General features: G+C 51.3%; 1 protein-coding gene across 9 annotated transcripts in view; it reads left to right on the plus strand.

Moving 5' to 3' along the window:
• Positions 1–17,806, plus strand: part of RAP1GAP (RAP1 GTPase activating protein) — a 108,204-nt gene that overhangs the window by 87,663 nt on the left and 2,735 nt on the right. For 4 of the 9 annotated variants that reach the window (XM_083514660.1, XM_083514659.1, XM_083514655.1 and 1 more), the window contains 8 exons: positions 1,232–1,363; positions 5,660–5,737; positions 8,669–8,778; positions 9,913–10,026; positions 11,072–11,195; positions 12,854–12,956; positions 16,295–16,398; positions 17,280–17,328. In XM_083514660.1, the coding sequence (XP_083370786.1) occupies positions 1,232–1,363; positions 5,660–5,737; positions 8,669–8,778; positions 9,913–10,026; positions 11,072–11,195; positions 12,854–12,956; positions 16,295–16,398; positions 17,280–17,288 (774 nt within the window). In that variant the 3' untranslated portion in view covers positions 17,289–17,328. The remainder of the gene's footprint in view (positions 1–1,231; positions 1,364–5,659; positions 5,738–8,668; positions 8,779–9,912; positions 10,027–11,071; positions 11,196–12,853; positions 12,957–16,294; positions 16,399–17,279; positions 17,329–17,806) is intronic. The other 5 variants (XR_014528752.1, XR_014528753.1, XM_083514656.1 and 2 more) reach the window with 2 other exon arrangements.

Genomic DNA, 17,806 nt, shown 5'->3' on the forward strand with positions numbered 1-17,806 from the left:
ACCTAATGGTCAGGGCTCCCTTTACCTTTAAGCTGCAGAAGCTTTTCCTCGCCACAGATGTATGGCAACTACTTTGCAATAAAATCAATAGCTGTTACCAGTCTTCTCACCACTCTGAACCCTTAACAGCATCCTTAGTTAGAGCCAGGGATGTCCCCTACCTGAAATTCTGGCAGGGAGTCATTATAATCTTGAACTAGGTAGACCCAAGGAGGTTGGCACCATACGAGGCAGCGTTCTCTTTACAGCTGCCTTTTTTGTTCACAACCATGAGGACTAGGAACTTGTTGCCTTTTTTCATAGGGGGAGGGAGGATGGGCCACAGCTCAGTGTCAGAACACCTGCTTTGCATGCAGAAGGCCCCAGGTTAACAATCCTCAAAGGTAGCATCTCCAACTAGGGCTGCCTCTTAAAACCCTGACTGGGAGCGGCCGCCAAGACCATATAACACTGGTCTTGAAAGGCCTACATTGGCTCCCAGTACATTTCCGAGCACAATTCAAAGTGTTGGTGCTGACCTTTAAAGCCCTAAACGGCCTTGGTCCAGTATATCTGAAGGAGCATCTCCACCCCCACCGTTCTACCCAGACACTGAGGTCCAGCACCAAGGGCCTTCTGGCGGTTCCCTCACTGCGAGAAGCCAAGTTACAGGGAACCAGGCAGAGGGCCTTCTCGGTAGTGGCACCCGCCCTGTGGAACGCCCTCCCACCAGATGCCAAAGAGAAGAACAACTACCAGACTTTTAGAAGACATCTGAAGGCAGCCCTGTTTAGGGAAGCTTTTAATGTTTGATGTATCACAGTATTTTAAAAAAATTTTGGAAGCTGCCCAGAGTGGCTGGGGAAGCCCAGCCAGATGGGCGGGGTATAAATAATCTATATTATTATTATTATTATTATTATTATTATTATTATTATTATCCGTTGCTGCCGGTCAGTGTAGACAATCCCTGAGCTACATGGGCTCTCCCTATAAAACAACTCTGTAGGCTGCAGCCCACCTGCGTCACACTGAATTTCATCATAGGATCATAGCACTGCAGCTAAAGAATTACGAAGTTTCGGCGGGCGGGCAGGAATATCTGAGTCTGGGCAAAGGCCTGCCACTCCCCCAGCCTGACCCCTCTCAATTCCCTGCCCCATTGCGCAAGGGCTGTAGGGCTGGGAGCCTGGCTGCGAGGGTGAAGAGGGAGGGGCCCCGGTGACACGACATCCCTTTCCCCCCTTTGCAGCGGGTGATCCGAAGCCGCAGCCAGTCGATGGATGCCATGGGGCTCAGCGGCAAGAGGCAGAACACCGTCTCCACCAGCCACAGCGGGAGTTTCGGCCACAACAACCCCGACATCGCCAAAGCCGCAGGCATAGTGAGTACCCCCCCTCCCCAAATCCCCTGGTTTCCTCCCGAGTCCCTGAATTCCCCACCCCACCCTTCTCCCCTCCCGCCACATCTCCTCCCTAGTAACTCCTGCCCCTTCTTGACCTAGCTGCTCTGGACGCCTCATTCCTCCCCCTCCTTATCTGTGCCCCCCCCAATTAAAAGTCATTTCCCGGGTTGACCTTCCCGTCCCCTTGCTTCCTGCGCTGAGCTCCCTCGAAACGAGTTCATTAATAACCGGCGAAGTTTGCCAGCTCCTCCTCACTCATTCAGCAATGCATCACCACTTTGGGGAGTGAAATTGACTGGACCAGATTGCAAACAGGGTTTTCTCCCCACCCTTCCCCTCCCGGAAGTGAAATTGACTGGACCAGATTGCAAACAGGGTTTTCTCCCCACCCTTCCCCTCCCGGAAGTGAAATTGACTGGACCAGGAGCTCCTGGTTATCTGGTCCAGTCAATTTCATTCTTGAAGCGGGAGCAGGGAGGAGTTGCTTATGAAGTGGTCCAGTCAATTTCACATGTCTACACCCTAATTTGACCATTATGGACTTCTGCAAGGGCCTTGGCTCGGTAGGAATGCTATCCTGGAGTCATAGAATCATAGAATGTAGAGTTGGAAAGGACCATGGGGGTCGTCTAGTTTAACCCCCTGCAAGGCAGGATTTTTTTGCCCAGCGTGGGGCTCGAACCCATGACCCCCAGATTAAGAGCCTTGTGCTCTACCGACTGAGCTACCTGCTTTGTGTGCAGAAGGCCCCCAGGCTCAATCCCTTGCAAGCATCTTCAGGTAGGGCTGGGAATGTCAAACCCTAGAAAGCTGCTGCCAGTCAGAGCAGACAGTACTGAGCGAGGTGGACCCCAAAAGTCTGGCTTAGTACAGCGCAGTTTCCCATGCAAAGAGCAGCCATTAAGAATGAAGGGGGAGGGGAAGGGACAGACTAATTGTGCTTCTCCTCCCAGCCCCCCCGCATTGAGGTTTCCATAAATCCATTTGGCCCTCCCAAGCAGCCAGTTCTCATTGGGCCTGGCGGCAAAGTCATGGCCAAGAGCAGGCTTGCGAGTGGCCAGTAGGTGGCGCTCGCACTCCAGAGCTGGGGCAAAGTTAAGAAATGAAAGCAGCTGGGAGTCTCCAAGCAAGACCATGGTATTTCCATGCGCCCCACCACCACCAAAAATAAAATAAAAATGAGCAGGCGGGGGCGGCCTGTTTGGTTCTTACTTTAGATCCAGAGACCTAAGGTTTGCACGTTCCGTTGCTCTGAGCCGATCGGCACAATATAACCTTAGGCACATGCGGCCCCCGCCTCCCTTTCATGTACTTGCAATCGCTAACTCAAGTGCGTGTACCTCCGAAAGGGTGCAAAAGTCCAATTATTCCACCTCCCGTCTGGGCTGCAAGGACGGCAAGCTGCGGGGTGGGGGTGGGCCTGGAGCTATGTGGTCACCGCCACGTCCCTCCCCTAGCTGCAGAAGAGGTGGGTACAGGGGGAAGACGCTTGGCACTTTCATCCTACAGTGCCCTGGTTAGGAACGGGGGGGGGGAGTTTTGACCCTCCAGATGCCACAGAGCTCCAACTCCCATCATCCCTTGTGGTGGCTCCTCTTCTGCTAGTAAAGTGTGGGTCTTACAGTGGCTCTGGGTGCCCCACTCCTGTCATATTGCAGCAGGGTTGGACGCGGGTGGCACTGTGGTCTAAACCACAGAGCCTAGGGCTTGCCGATCAGAAGGTCGGCGGTTCGAATCCCCGCAACCGGGTGAGCTCCCGTTGCTCGGCCCCAGCTCCTGCCAACCTAGCAGTTCAAAAGCAGATCAAAGTGCAAGTAGATAAATAGGTACCGCTCCGGCGGGAAGGTAAACGCCGTTTCCGTGTGCTGCTCTGGTTCGCCACAAGCGGCTTGGTCATGCTGGCCACATGACCCGGAAGCTGTCTGCGGACAAACGCCAGCTCCCTCAGCCTATAGAGCGAGATGAGCGTTGCAACCCCAGAGTCGTCCGCGATTGGACTTAACGGTCCAGGGTCCCTTTACCTTTACCTGGACTCTTATTCTTATTTATCATGGGAATTGGGGTTGCTTGTGTGTAAACCTCCAGCTGTTCCAAACTGCTTAGGGGTGGTTGCGTCTTTCCCCGGCTGAGCAGCCCTTTTGCGCGGCTGCTTCAGTCGCTGGCAGAATCCGTCAGTGGGTGTCTCCTAAATTTCCTCCAGCATAAGAATTCCTTAACGGACAACCTCCTCCTCGCCTCTCTGCGCGGAAGCCTTCTGCGCAGAGTGGGCGTGCCAATCGGTGGTCCTCCACTCTCCTCACTGACTTCACTGGAAGAGTCCCGGAGCCTCCCCTCCGAAGTGCTCTCTGCCTCTCCCTTCTTCCTGGTGTCACCTGGACTTCTTTCCCCAGAGGACGTTCTCTCTCTTCCCTTACTGGTTCCCTCTCCAGCAGAATCTGGGAGCCTAGCCTCTCCACTCTGCTCCGATGTCAGTTCCCTGACATTATTCTTCTTTGGTGATCCCTCATAGCTGGGTAAGATTGTCTTCTATAAACACAGTTTTAACCGCAAGTTCATAAGTGACTGTGGAGGCCAATTCTGGATCCACACATCCTTCCACAGTGGGGACATAGGTTTCCGGACGGGAGTTGATCACGGCGAGGGTTTGCCAAGCGTGCCTTCCTCTTAGCACATTTCGAGCGTTTTCAAAGCCCATGACACCTTTGGTAACGGCTGTTCTCCAATTGGAGCGCTCGCAGGACAGTGTTCCCCAGTTGTCGGTGTTTATACTACATGTTTTTTAGATTTGCCTTGAGAGAGTCTTTAAACTCCTCAACTCTACAATCTTATGACTTATGACCCCTGGCCAGGGGCCATGTTGTTTGGAGCTCATGGGAGTTGGGAGTCCAACCTGGAGGGCCAAATCTTCCCGGTCCCTCAACTAGACTGTTACTTGACCCTTCACTGCCCAGACCAATTTCCATCACAGCTCTGCCTTCCTCTAATGTAGAGGTGGAGAACCTCTGGCTTTTCAGCTGAGCTTTGACTCCCCAGCTGGTGGCAGGGGCTGATGCGAGATGTACCGTATTTTTTGCTCTATAAGACACACTTTTTCCCCTTCAAAAATTAAGGGGAAATGTGTGTGTGCGTCTTATGGAGCAAATGCAGGCTCCTTGGCTTCAGCGATAGCAAAGCGAAGACTCCTAAGCGCAGAGAGAGAGCTCTGCCTGAAGCCCCCGGAGATAGCTGCCTGAAGCCCCCGGAGCGCAGTGGGAGTTCGCGCTGCGCTCCGGGGGCTTCAGGCAGCTATCCGCAAGTCGTGGGAGCGCAGCAGGAGTTCCCACTGTGCTCTGAAGGCTTGTGGATAGCTGTCTGAAGCCTGGAGAGCGAGAGGGGTCGGTGCACACCGATCCCTCTTGCTCTCCAGGCTTCGCTTCGCTGGAGAGGCGCTGCACAGTTTTCCCTCTCTGCGCAGCACCCCTTCAGCGAAGCGGGAGGAGAAATGGAAGGGGCTCCGTTTCTCCTGCCGCTTCGCTGAAGGGGCGCTGAGCAGAGATGGGGAGAATCCCCCCCCATTCTCCCCCTCCTATGGTCCGGTGCATCCTATAGAGCGAAAAATACGGTACCGTTAGTTCAGCAGCCTCTGGAGGGCCCAAGATTCCCGGCCATTTTTTCCTAGCGGTTGGGGTGGGTGGGTAGCCCAGCTTAGTAGCTGACCGGAGTCCTACGGAGGCACTGTGAACAAGGGCGCTAGGATCAGGCAGAAGGCTGGATGGGCACAGATCAGGAGGAGGAGCTTGGCATATGGGGTGGAGAAGCTGCCCTATTCCACACAATACCCGCAGCTGCTCCCCATTGCAGACCGCGGGCAAAATCCAGCCAACACAACCCCCCCCAAATTGCTATTCATACCCCAAACTGACCTGCTGTGACCCAACACGGGGTCCCCCCAAATTGCAGCATTTTGCTCCCTGCTTTCTACCCGTGCCATGGCCGATTCCATGCCCACCCCCTCCATCCGGGGACCCCGGTATAGCTGTCAACTTTTCCCTTTTCTTGCGAGGAATCCTATTCGGAATAAGGGAATTTCCCTTTAAAAAAGGGGAAAGTTGACAGCTATGGGCCCCGGCCTGCCTTTGAGCTTTAGCCATTGTTATGATGACCTGGCGCCATTTTGTTTTGCATGACCTCTCTCTCTCTTTCTTTCTCTTTCTCTCTCATTCCTTTGTTCCCCCTCCCTTTCCTCTCCCTGTCCTTTTTTTTCTCTTCTGTGCTCTCTCTGCCCGCTTACCACAGTCATTGCTTGTCCCCGGAAAAACGCCAACTAGGTACGGACGACGAGGCAGCGCCATAGGCATAGGAACCATAGAAGAGGTGGCTAGTTTCTCTCTCTCTCTCTCTCTCTCTCTCTCTCTTGGTGTCTCTCTCACTGCCTCTTGCCCTGTGGCTGCCACCTACCCCCCCTGCATGTTGGAGGGGCACACCCAACCCCTAGTACTCCCCATCGTCCCTCTAGACCTCCGGTGGGGGGCTGGGGTGCAGGAGGGAACACCCAAGCTAATAATTCTTGCTCCCTCCTGCAAAAGTATTTTGGTGAAACCCAAAGCTTGCTCACTACTGGGTAGCTTTTCAGTCGGTCCTAATAAAGGAGCACTGCTACCGCTGCTGTTTTGATTTTACTTATGTTTTAATCATCTTTCCGGGGGGGGGGAGCAAATAACGTATTTTTCGCCCCATAGGGCGCACCGGCCCATAGGACGCACCTAGTTTTTTGGGGGGGAAATAAAGGAAAAAAATTATTCCCCCCCCGGCGCGGGGCTGGGGCGGGTGAAGCCCGAGCTTCCCCCGACCCTAGCCCCCAGAACAGGCAGCTCTCCGCAAGCCTTGGGAGCCCGGCGCCACTTCGCACTGGGCTCCCACGACTTGCAGAGAGCTTCCTGAAGCCCGGGGCGCACTCAGCTGCGCGCCCCGGGTTTCAGGATGCAGGCTGCTATCTGCAAGCCTAGGGAGCCCAGCGGGAACTCCCGTGAGCTCCCAAGGCTTGCGGATAGCTTCCTGAAGCCTGGAGAGCGAGAGGGGTTGTTGCGCACCGACCCCTCTCGCTCTCCAGGCTTCAGCGAAAGCCTGCATTCGCCCCATAGGACGCACACACATTCCCCCTTCATTTTTGGAGGGGGAAAAGTGCGTCCTATAGGGCGAAAAATACAGTACACCGATTTCTCAAAACAGGATGACAGTACCAAAGCTGTATTGCTATTGTTGTTGTTGCCATAATTATCCCACCCTCCTTCTGAATCAGATAAGGGGAACCTTCTCGGGAGGGCCTTCTCGGTAGTGGCACCCACCCTGTGGAACGCCCTCCCACCAGATGTCAAGGAAATAAACAGCTATCAGACTTTTAGAAGACATCTGAAGGCAACCCTGTCTCGGGAAATGTTTAATATCTAATGTTTTGCCATTTTTTAATGTGCTGTAAGCCACCCAGAGTGGTATAAAAATATTATCATTATTATTATTATTATTATTATTATTATTATTTATTTGTTGCTGAAACTACAGTTCCCATAGGGATTGCCCACCCTCTGCTAGCGATGGAGGGAGCTGTAGTTCAGCAACATCAGGGTGGACCAAAGGTTCTCCACGCCTGCTGTGTAGGAACCCAGTCTCCCAGGTTTTTCTTGTTAAAAATAAACAACTGAATAAAAGGATTTTGTGAGCTGATGGTGGTGTGAGGAGGATGCCAGCCCCACAGAGCACACTTGTGCCCACCTTGCCATGCTTTTCCATTCACTCGAGCCACACTCGCCCCATCCATCCAGCCTGACCCTGACCCTTCCTCTTTCCCGCAACCGGGGAGTTCCCCTTTATAAAAGGAGGCACTCTGCTGCGCACAAAGTGAAGTCTGGATCCATCTTGCATGACTCCCTGTTTCCCCACCTCAAAAGTGTCCCCAGAGGGTGCTAAAAGATTTGTAGCTGCCTTTGCAGATCCTTCTCCGTATATTCTGCACTGAACATTACCCATAGGCCTTTATTCAAGGGTGTTGGGTTGCAGGGACTAGCCTTCATTGGCCCCGGACTGGCTGAAGCAGACAGAGACAGCCATCTACATTGCAGCCTTCAACAGGTTAAAATTACAGTGGTACCTTGGTTCTCAAACTTAATCCGTTCCGGAAGTCCGTTCCGAAACCAAAGCGTTCCAAAACCAAGGCGCGTTTTCCCATAGAAAGTAATGCAAAACGGATTAACCCATTCCAGACTTTTAAAAACAACCCCTAAAGCAGACATTTAACATGAATTTTACTATCTAACGAGACCACTGATCCATAAAATGAAAGCAATAATCAATGTACAGTGGTACCTCGGGTTACAGACGCTTCAGGTTACAGACTCTGTTAACCCAGAAATAGTACCTTGGGTTAAGAACTTTGCTTCAGGGTGAGAACATAAATCGCATGGGGGCAGTGCGGCAGCAGCAGGAGGCCCCATTAGTTAAAGTGGTACCTCAGGTTAAGAACGGACCTCCAGAACAAATTAAGTTCGTAACCCGAGGTACCACTGTACTGTACTATAAAATAAATAAGACAGTATTGTAGATGATAAAAAAATGTTTTGTTTTGTTTTTACCTGCACTGATGATAGTTATTGTTTGGATGGGGGGCTTTTTTCCATTTCCACAGTCACACAATCAATCGATCAGAAGCTGAACTGGGTTCCACACAGTCACAAAAACAAATGAACCGAAAAAGCCTCAAAAAACAAAAATGCAAAATAAATAGCAAGAACAGAAGCGCCCAACTTAATCCATTCCGGAAGTCCGCTTGACTTCCGGAATGTTCGAGAACCAAGGCGTGGCTTCTGATTGGCGCAGGCGCCCCGGAAACAATAGCTGACAGCCGCACCAGACATTCTGCTTCTGAAAAATGTTCCAAAACCGGAACACTTACTTCCGGGTTTTCTGCGTTTGAGAACCAAGGTACCATTGTAGTTCCCGTGGCTCCCACGCCAGGGGCCGTGGGAACTGTAGTTCTGGGAGATTACCGTTTTGGGTTCCCTGCTGGAAAACATCCCTACCTATGACTCTAGCGTAGAAACACCTGCAAAGGCCTGGGCTGGTGGCACCCTCTTGCCCACAAGCTCCTACCATACCTCCGTTTCTACGGCAGCCATTTTGTGGTGGCCAACTCGGTCCCAGTCGCTTGCCCCTTTTTGCACCCTTCTCTGCCAGTGTCCTGCTCCCCTCTTTTTACGAGCGCATTGCCAAGTTTCTCTTTCTCTCTGCCTGATGGCCTTGCCTCTCTTCCAGTCCCTGATAGTCCCTGGAAAGAGCCCGACAAGGAAGAAATCGGGGCCCTTCAGCTCCCGGCGAAGCAGTGCCATCGGGATTGAGAACATCCAGGAGGTGCAGGAGAAAAGGTGGGGCGCGGGGGGGGGGCAAGTGAGGTGGAAGGGATGGAGGTGGGCAGTTTTGCTTTTTCTTCTATTTTACTAACAGATTCTTCTCATCTTGTCATTTTCTTAACTGTTTTTTAATCTAAACCTTGAGATTTATTTATTTTTTGTCCAAAAGTTCATCCAGGTTGCACTTTCCAAAGCAATACGAGAACCGCAACACAAAACCAACATTTAAAATTTAGTTGCGATTCCTGCAGTGCAGCGGGTTGGACTAGATGACCCTCCAAGTCCCTTCCAGCTCTGCAAATCTATGAAATCTGCAATTCTCCGCATTTCGCAAGGCAGTTCTCCAGCCGAGTAATGTGTACAGATATATTCTGCATATATACAGAGAACACAGCAGACAAAATTCATTGCGTTAGGAGACGTCCCTTTGCAAAAATGTGTATATTGGGCAGAATTGTGTACAAACGTGTGTATTTTAGGAGAAATTCACACTAACTGCTGTGCCAACTTTTAAATGCCCAGTGAAAGCTTTTCTATGCTATACAGGCAATTAAGAAAGCAATGGAACCCCAGTTTTCGAACGTAATCCATTCCAGAAGACTGTTCTGAGTTCCGAAACGTTCGAAAACCGAGGCACAAAGTCTGCAAATTAAATAGAAATCTGCAAATTCAATAGAAAATGGAAGCAATTACTTCTGGGTTTTCCAGCTTCCGAAACGTTCAGCTTCCGAGATGCTTGAAAACCGAGGTTCCACTGTACATCCTTCCGCAATATTTAAATTATGCCCTTTTAATAACTTTTTAATACTGTTTTTTTTATTGCACAGTTTTACAATTTACTGCTGTAAACTGCTACGATGCTTTTTAATGACGTAGTCATTAAATATTTTTATTTTTTAAAGACCCCACAACTTTTCCAAAGTAATAAAAGTTCCCAAACGTGGAGAACTGAGCTTAAGAGTGCAAAAAATGAGAAATGGAGGAGGGGTCCCAAAATTGACAGTGACTGTTTGCCTACTGCTAAATCCAGCAATGCTCCCATCAGCGCCCCACCCCCCCAGCATCACATGATCGTGGCAACCAAGCCCTCCTCCCCACTCCCAAATTCTTTTGACTTGACCAGCAAAGCCAGCTGTATGTGCCCCACAGGGAAAGCCCCACCGGGACCCAGAAGACTCCGGACAGCGGCCATGTATCTCAGGAACCCAAGTCTGAGAACTCATCCAATCAGAGCTCTCCAGAGATGCCCACCACCAAGAACAGGTTGGCACTTGTCTATTGGCATAAGGTTGGCTTGTTGGGGACGACAGGAGGGAAGCGTTTCTCCTGCACTTGGGTCTTAGTGGGGGCTTCCAGTCAGGGCATCTGAATGGCCACTGCGAGAAAAGGACGCTAGACTAGGTGGGCCATTGGCCTGACCCAGATGGAAGGCTCTTCTGCTGTTCTTAGGTTCTTCATGCAGTGGGACGCAGGTGGCGCTGTGGTCTAAACCACTGAGCCTCTTGGACTTGCCAATAGGAAGGTTGGCGGTTCGAATCCCCGCAACTGGGGGAGCTCCCATTGCTCTGCCCCAGCTCCTGCCAACCTAGCAGTTCAAAAGCATGCTGGTGCAAGGAGATACCGTATTTTTCACTCTATAAGATGCACTTTTTCCCCTCCTAAAAAATAAGGGGAAATGTGTGTGCGTCTTATGGAGCGAATGCAGGTGGGAGGCTGTGCTCAGTGCTCCCTTTAAAGAGCTGCGTGGAGCGTGTGTGCGGCTCTTGGGGGCTTTTCCCCAAGGAGGGAGAAAGGCTGCCCTTCTCCCTCGGGGAAAAGCCCCCAAGAGCCGCACACACGCTCTTCACGCTCTTTAAAGGGAGCACAGCTCTTAGGGAAACCTTAGCTCCCCTTGCCCGGGAGAGGCTGCGCGCAGCTTAGCAAGAAGCTAGGACAGCCAGCGAGATCGCAGCTAGGTGCTTCTTATGGTCTGGTGCATCTTATAGAGCAAAAAATACGGCAAATAGGTACCACTGTGGCGGGAAGGTAAACGGTGTTTCCGTGCGCTCTGGTTTCCGTCACGGTGTCGCGTTGCACCAGAAGCGGTTTAGTCCTGCTGGCCACATGACCCAGAAAGCTGTCTGTGGACAAACGCCAGTTCCCTCGGCCAATAAAGAGAGATGAGCGCCACAATCCCATAGTAATGCTTTGGTACCACTGTGTGAGGGAATTATGCACAGTCAACTCCTGAACCAGATTGCCTTAGCAGACTCTGACGGATCACTGTCTTAGTTCTCGATGGGCCTTCTCTCTCTCTCTCTCCTTGCAGACCAGATCCTGTAGCCCCCAAACCAGATGCCCTGCGTGATTTCTCGCGTTCCTCCTCCAGCGCTAGCAGCTTTGGCAGCGTGGCAGAAGAGCAGGAGGGGGGGCATGACGAAGACACCGGCATGGTAAGAGGGTCTCACGGGCCAGAGCTCAGTACATGCGGGGAAGCTGCGATGGCGCTCCCAGCTGTTAAGGCTCAACAAAGCCCCGCTGCCCCTCCGGCTCATGAGGAGACCCTCCTTGGAGCCCGAAGAGGATGTCCTCTTCAGATTCTGGGGTGGGTCTCCTCGCAAGCCACTGGGACTCTCCAGGGGGCTCCCCATTTCTAAGCTCCACTTCTTGGTTCCCGGCACCGCATGGTGTGCGTGGTTGCGCACAAATGCATAATGCATAAATGGGGAGTTGCTCGGTTTTAAGCACTGTGTACAGTGGTGCCCCGCAAGACGAATGCCTCGCAAGACGAAAAACCCGCTAGACAAAAGGGTTTTCCGTTTTTGCGTTGCTTCGCTAGACGAATTTCCCTATGGGCTTGCTTTGCAAGACGAAAAGTCTTGTGAGTCTTGCCATTTTTTTTCGCTCCCCCCTTTTTCTAAGCCGCTAAGCTGCTAATAGCCTTTTAGCCGCTAAGCCGCTAAGCTTTTAATAGCCACTAAACTGCTAATAGCGCTAATCCGCTAATCCGCTAATAGCCGCTAAGCCGCTAAGCCTTTAATAGCCGCTAAACCGCTAATAGCGCTAATCCGCTAAGCCGCCAATAGGGTTGCTTCGCAAGACGAAAAAACCGCTAGACGAAGAGACTCGCGGAACGGATTATTTTCGTCTTGCGAGGCACCACTGTACTTGTAAAGTTGTCAGTAAGCACTTGATTTACCATATTGGCCTGAATATAAGCTGCACTCTTTTTTTCCAAATTCCGACCGTGAAGAATTAAAAGGGCGGCTTAAATCTGCGACCTTACGAAAATTGGCTTTTACGATATCGCTGCTGAAACAGACAAGCGGTAAAACGTAACCAAAAAATGTTTTATTGCCGATTTGCGAGCTTGAGACTGTTCATTTGCCATTTATGGGTGCGAGTGCCTGCGGAATTGTAGCAACTGAATAGCGATTTTAGCGATTGTAGGGTAATTTTTGCGGGCTTGCGAGATCAAAGGCTTAAATTACAATTCTACCAACCGCAGCGATTTTCAGCCTGTAACCCAATTTTAAGGGAGCGGCTTATATTCGGGTATTGTCTGCTCCCACCCTTGAATTCTAAAGGTGTGGCTTATTTGCAAGTGCTGCTTATATTCGGACCAATACGGTATATTGTTTATTAAGAATAGTGCAGTAATTTCCCTTCTGTCTCCAGTCAAAGCAGCCGCTATGAAGAAATTATCTTAACACTCTAGACTGAGCTATACCCTGTGGATGGGAGATTAATAACATTTTTCAAGTCTGTTTTGCTGCCATGTGGATAACCGCAGACAAGGCTTAACATCTGTTCATGCATTTGTCCTGGAAGGCAACACTTTGCGATGGGTAATTGTTTTAAACGTTCATAATAAAGGAATAAAAAAGTAACAACTGAGATCACAGGGAAATGGACTGCAGAACGCACAGGTAGCGAGAGTTCTGTTACGACAAGGATGTTTGCAGAATAAATGCCATTGGTTACAGGTGATAAAACTTGGCAATGCTTCTCTCCCTCTCCCGTGCCATAGAAAAGGCCGACACTTGGCTACCCGGCCCCTTCTCCCCCACCCACCAACACTGTGTCTTCCTTTTTGTGTCCACCCCCCCAGGAGAGCCAGTCCTCATCAGGCACCCCCCACAAGCGGGACTCCTTTATCTACAGTACCTGGCTGGATGACAGCCTCAGCAACACCAGCGGGGGCAGCTCACCAGGTATCAGATTCCACTTTAACATCCCTCTCCGTTCTGCCCTGTACAGTCCTTGCCTTGTCCACTGCAACACCCCTGCGAGGTGGGCCATGCAACCCCCGTTTTGCATGCGTCAATCAGCGTTAATCACCACTTAATTATCTCTGTCGACAGAGTCTCGACAGAGACGACTAACCAGCCGTGTTGCCTCCCCGGAAGTCCTTAGTGCTCATATCTTCTAATGCACAGTGGTACCTCGGGTTAAGAACTTAATTCGTTCCGGAGGTCCGTTATTAACCTGAAACTGTTCTTAACCTGAGGTACCAGTTGAGCTAATGGGGCCTCCTGCTGCCGCCATGCTGCCACCACATGATTTCTGTTCTCATCCTGAAGCAAAGTTCTTAACCCAAGGTACTATTTCTGGGTTAGCGGAGTCTGTAACCTGAAGCGTCTGTAACCCGAGGTACCACTGTACACATTTTTGGCAAGCTAAATTTTTGGCCCAACCCTTCCTCTCAGCCTAGCCTATCTCACAGGATTACCGTGCGGATTAATTGAGCTTTTTCTCCAAGGTGGGATATAAGTGCAATAAATAAAACAAATAAATGAAATTCACATTTGATGCTAGTCCTACTCAAAGGAGACCCATTGAATATGATGGACGTGGCTGACTTTGATTCATTAATTTCTGGGTGTCTGCTCCAAGTAGGACTTATTTGAATGAATTTCCATATGATACGTTCATTAATGCCTGTATATTGGTGCCCATTTCCCCCAATATATATTGATTTATTCTTTGCATTCATGTCTCACCTTTCCCTTCCTCCCCCCACAAAGGAGCTCTTTATTTAATCCCTACAACGACCCTGTGGTGTAGGTTAGGCTGAGAGGCAATGGCTGGCCCCCAAGACCACTGAGCGAGCTTCATGGCTGTGTGGGCAATTTGAACCCTGGCCTCCCAGGTCCTTCATTACTCTGGCTCTTTGGCTGGAGAGCTGAATTTGGAGAAGAGCAAAACCCAGAGAACAGCTGCATTTTCCTTTCACGCATTGCTGAATTAGGTAGGCCCGCTCTTAAAATGCAAACCAGACCGAATTTCTCCACTGTTCCCACCCGGCTTGAATTAATCAGCGCTAACGAAAAGGAAGCCTACAGGTCTCTCTGTGTGTTATATGTTACCACCAGATGTTAACAGGTCCTGATGCTGCTGTGCTTGGCTCTCCCTTCTTCCCATCTGTTCTTCCTCTCCCCTAAGGCACGGAGCTCATTGGCCTGCGTCATTGCGCTTCCTTTCCCAGGGATGGGGGAAGATGTTCTGCTCACGAATCAAAGCATCCTTTGCCTGCCTCTTGCTCTCCTCTTATTCTAAGGTTGCCAGATTTTTTCAAAGAATCCAGGGCCACTTTTTTTAAAAAAAAGAGAGGGAAAAAATATTTTTTAAAAAACATTTTTTTAAAAAAAGTAATATCTTCTCTTCTGTGGTCTCCTCTGTCGCACGGCCCTCCTCTGGGCCTCAGCCTGTTCTCTTGAAGCTCTAGCCGCCATGGAGTAGGCTCTGGTTGGGCCTGGGCTCAGCCACGTGTCCTTGCCCTCCCGGTGCTCTCCTGCGTCTCCTTCTTGGCGGCAGCTGCGCGGCAAAGTCAGGGCTCCCCTCTTTTTTCTCCTTCCTCTTTCTCTCTCTTCCTTCTCCTTTTCCCTCCTCCTTCTCCCTGCGTCAGCTCCAGGGGTTTTACTGGCCCTGGAGCACCCGCTGGGCAGTTGGCCAGGTGGCCGGGCGCTCTCTCTCCCTGCTTGATTTGGGTTGTGGGAGAGGAGTCAGCGATTCCCCCAGTTGACGCACCGGGTGTCCCCGGTTCCCTCTTTCCAGTTGCAGCAGCAGTCTCAGCAGGCCGGAGCCAGCCTGGTAGCGCAGTTGGCTCTGGCTGGATTCAGGAGCTGCTCGCTGCCATGGCACCCACCATTTTGCCTCTCCGGGAGTCCCCATATGATGTGACTTGCGCCGTTGAACCAATCACACAACATTCATTCCCTACTAATAAATCTGCAACACTTAAAATATAAATCCGGGGACATTAAATGAAATCCGGGGACGGATTTTGTCCGGGGACAGATTTGTAAATCCGGGGACTGTCCCCGGGAAACGGGGACGTCTGGTCACCATATCTTATTCTGGAAGATCAATGCCAACTGACCATGCTAGTTTTGCTCTGCTGTCACACTTTAAGGCAGCGATGCTTCTGAATGCCCGTAGCTGGAAACCGCAGGAGGAGAGAGTTGCTCTTGCACTCGGGTCCTCTGTGTGGACTTCCTGTAGGGCAGAAGTCTTCAACCTCTTTTAGTCCACAGCTCCCTTGACCAACTACATCCTTTCTGTGGCACCCCAGTGGGGCTCAGGAGCCCAGTAAGGTCACACCTTGCCTCCCGAGCTGCCAGCCTCTCGCCCTTTTTTCAAACACCTTCCCTTGTGGAGTGTTCCCTTGGCCTCCTCTCCCCTCTCCTTGGGAGTCCTCCAGGCAGCAGTCGCAGCCACCCCAGGTCTCCGAGCCACCTCAGCTCCTGCCAGCCAGCTCTTCTCTCTCTTTGGCGATCCCTCGTAGCCGAGTAAGATTGTCTTCCATAAACACGGTTTTAACAGTGAGTCCGTAAGTGACTTTGGAGGCCAGTTCTGGATCTACACGTCCTTCCACGGTGAGGACATAGGTTTCCAGGCGGGAGTTGATCACGACGAGGGTTTGCCAAGCGTGCCTTCCTCTTAGCACCTTTCTCCCTTTCATCCTGAGTTCAAGTGTCTTCAGAGCCCATGTCTCCTTTGGTAAAGACTATTCTCCAATTGGAGCGCTCGCAGGCCAGTGTTTCCCAGTTGTCCGTGTTTATCCTTCAATTTTTAAAGATTCTTCTTGAGACAGTCTTTAAACCTCTTTTGTTGACCACCAGCATTACGCTTTCCATTTTTAAGTTCGGAATAGAGCAGTTGCTTTGGAAGACGATAATCAGGCATCCGCCCAACATGACCAGTCCAACGAAGTTGAATCATAGCTTCGACCCCTGGCCACTCCCAGAGAGACCATTTGCCTGCGGAGCTTGAACCCGGGGATGCTGCAACAAGCAGCCGTGCAAGCCTTTGGGAGGCAGAGACGCAAGAGGGCATCCAAGGAGGGAGGGAAGGAAAGAGGGACAGAGGCCAGTGTTGCCTCTGACCATCATTCAAGGCATGCAACATGGCGCACTGGTTAAAAATCACTGCCGTAGGGGAATCCGGTTGGCCACTGTGAGAGCACGATGGGCCCCCATTTAGACTCTTCCTGGTAAAGGCTATACTTAAGTTGTTATTTCCTCCCCTGTCCCATTCTCCATCTTTCCAGGCCCTTCTCGCTCTCCGCAGCCAGACCCCAGGAAATCTACGGACCCCTCTTGTCCAGAAATAAAAATCCAGCTGGAACAGTCCGAGCGACAACCTCCCCACCTGGTGAGTGTGTGAGGGCTGGGTTTTGCCACAAACCCAGTCTTCCAGTTGCAGGGCAGAGGAGGAGGCCTGCGAGTGTCTGAAGCCAGGATATGGGAGGAGGCGAATAGGAGGCAGTGGCATAAGGTGGGGATGTGGATTATTTTCCTGTGGGCGCATTAGGAAAAGGACACCCTTCTGGTGTCTGTGGGACAGGGGCTGATTTTGCAGATTAAAGCAATGGCTGACACATACAATCAACACAAAGTTAAACTACGGAACTCCCTCCCACCGGATGCGGTGGTGGCCACCAACCTGAATGGGTTTAAAACAGGGTTAGACAAATTCAAGAGCTATCGATGGCTACCATCCACAATGGCTCTGCCTCCACTGTCGGCAGCAGCTGTGCTTCTGAATCCTGGTTACTGAAAACCACTGGAGGGGAGAGTGTTGCTCTTGACCTGAACCCCGCTTACTGGTACTGCATAACGGGCAACTGTTCAACCATTGTGGGAACAGGATGCTGGACAAGTTGGACTATTAGCCTGATACAGCAGCCGGGCTTTTTTATGTCCTTATGGAACCTCCGGGTTCAGAGGCAGTCTATCTAGATTTCTAGCTTCTTAGGGGTATTTGGCCACTGTGGCAACAGGATGCCGGACCAAATGGATCATTGGCCTGATCCAGCAGGACAGTTCTTAATCAAGAATTGATACAGCCGCTTGTACCCATGGAAAAGTGTGTCAGTGGGCAGAAGGCACGAGGATTAGGGCAGGCTGGGAGGAGGTCGTGGGGCTCTGCCAGCGAGGTTTCCCCCTTGCACGAGCTGATCCGTTCTGTGGTTTCCCTCGACTCCCCTTGCACGTGGCCTTAATGTTCTCTTCCTTTCTGTGTGTCCCCCGCAGAGCTGCTAGCCCTCCCTGCCCAGCCTCCGTGGATGCCTCTCCCCACAAGGTCAGACCCTCTTTCGCGTCTCGGGGTTTATCCTGGCTCCCAATGCAGTGAGCAAGCCAGCAGGCTTTGGGCAAGTCTTCCCTCTCAGAGCAAGACCTAGATTGCTCCAAATTGTAAAAGGGGAAGGAGGGCTGCTTCCACTTCTTGCCTTGGTGGGGCTGGCATTTCCTGCCCCAAAGAACCCTGCCCCTCCCCAGGGGCACTCCATAAACAGCCAGCCCCTTCCTTTGTGCCACCCTCTTGTGATGACCATGCGCACATAAGGCATGTTCTCTAACTTAACCCTTTCCCTCCATGTTTCCTGCCCTCCACCCCATCCCACCCCCCCAAAATAGCTCCAAATAGCTCATTGGTTTTTAAACAGAGGTTGGAAGGCCACCTGCCAGGGATTTTTAGCTGTGATCTCTTCATGGCGGGGGGTCAGACTAGATGTCCCTTGGAGCCTCTTCCAGTTCTACAGCCCTGGGATTCTATTACC

Source organism: Podarcis liolepis, assembly GCF_965112155.1.
Source record: "Podarcis liolepis genome assembly, chromosome: 7".
In the NCBI taxonomy this organism is placed as follows: Eukaryota; Metazoa; Chordata; class Lepidosauria; order Squamata; family Lacertidae; genus Podarcis; species Podarcis liolepis.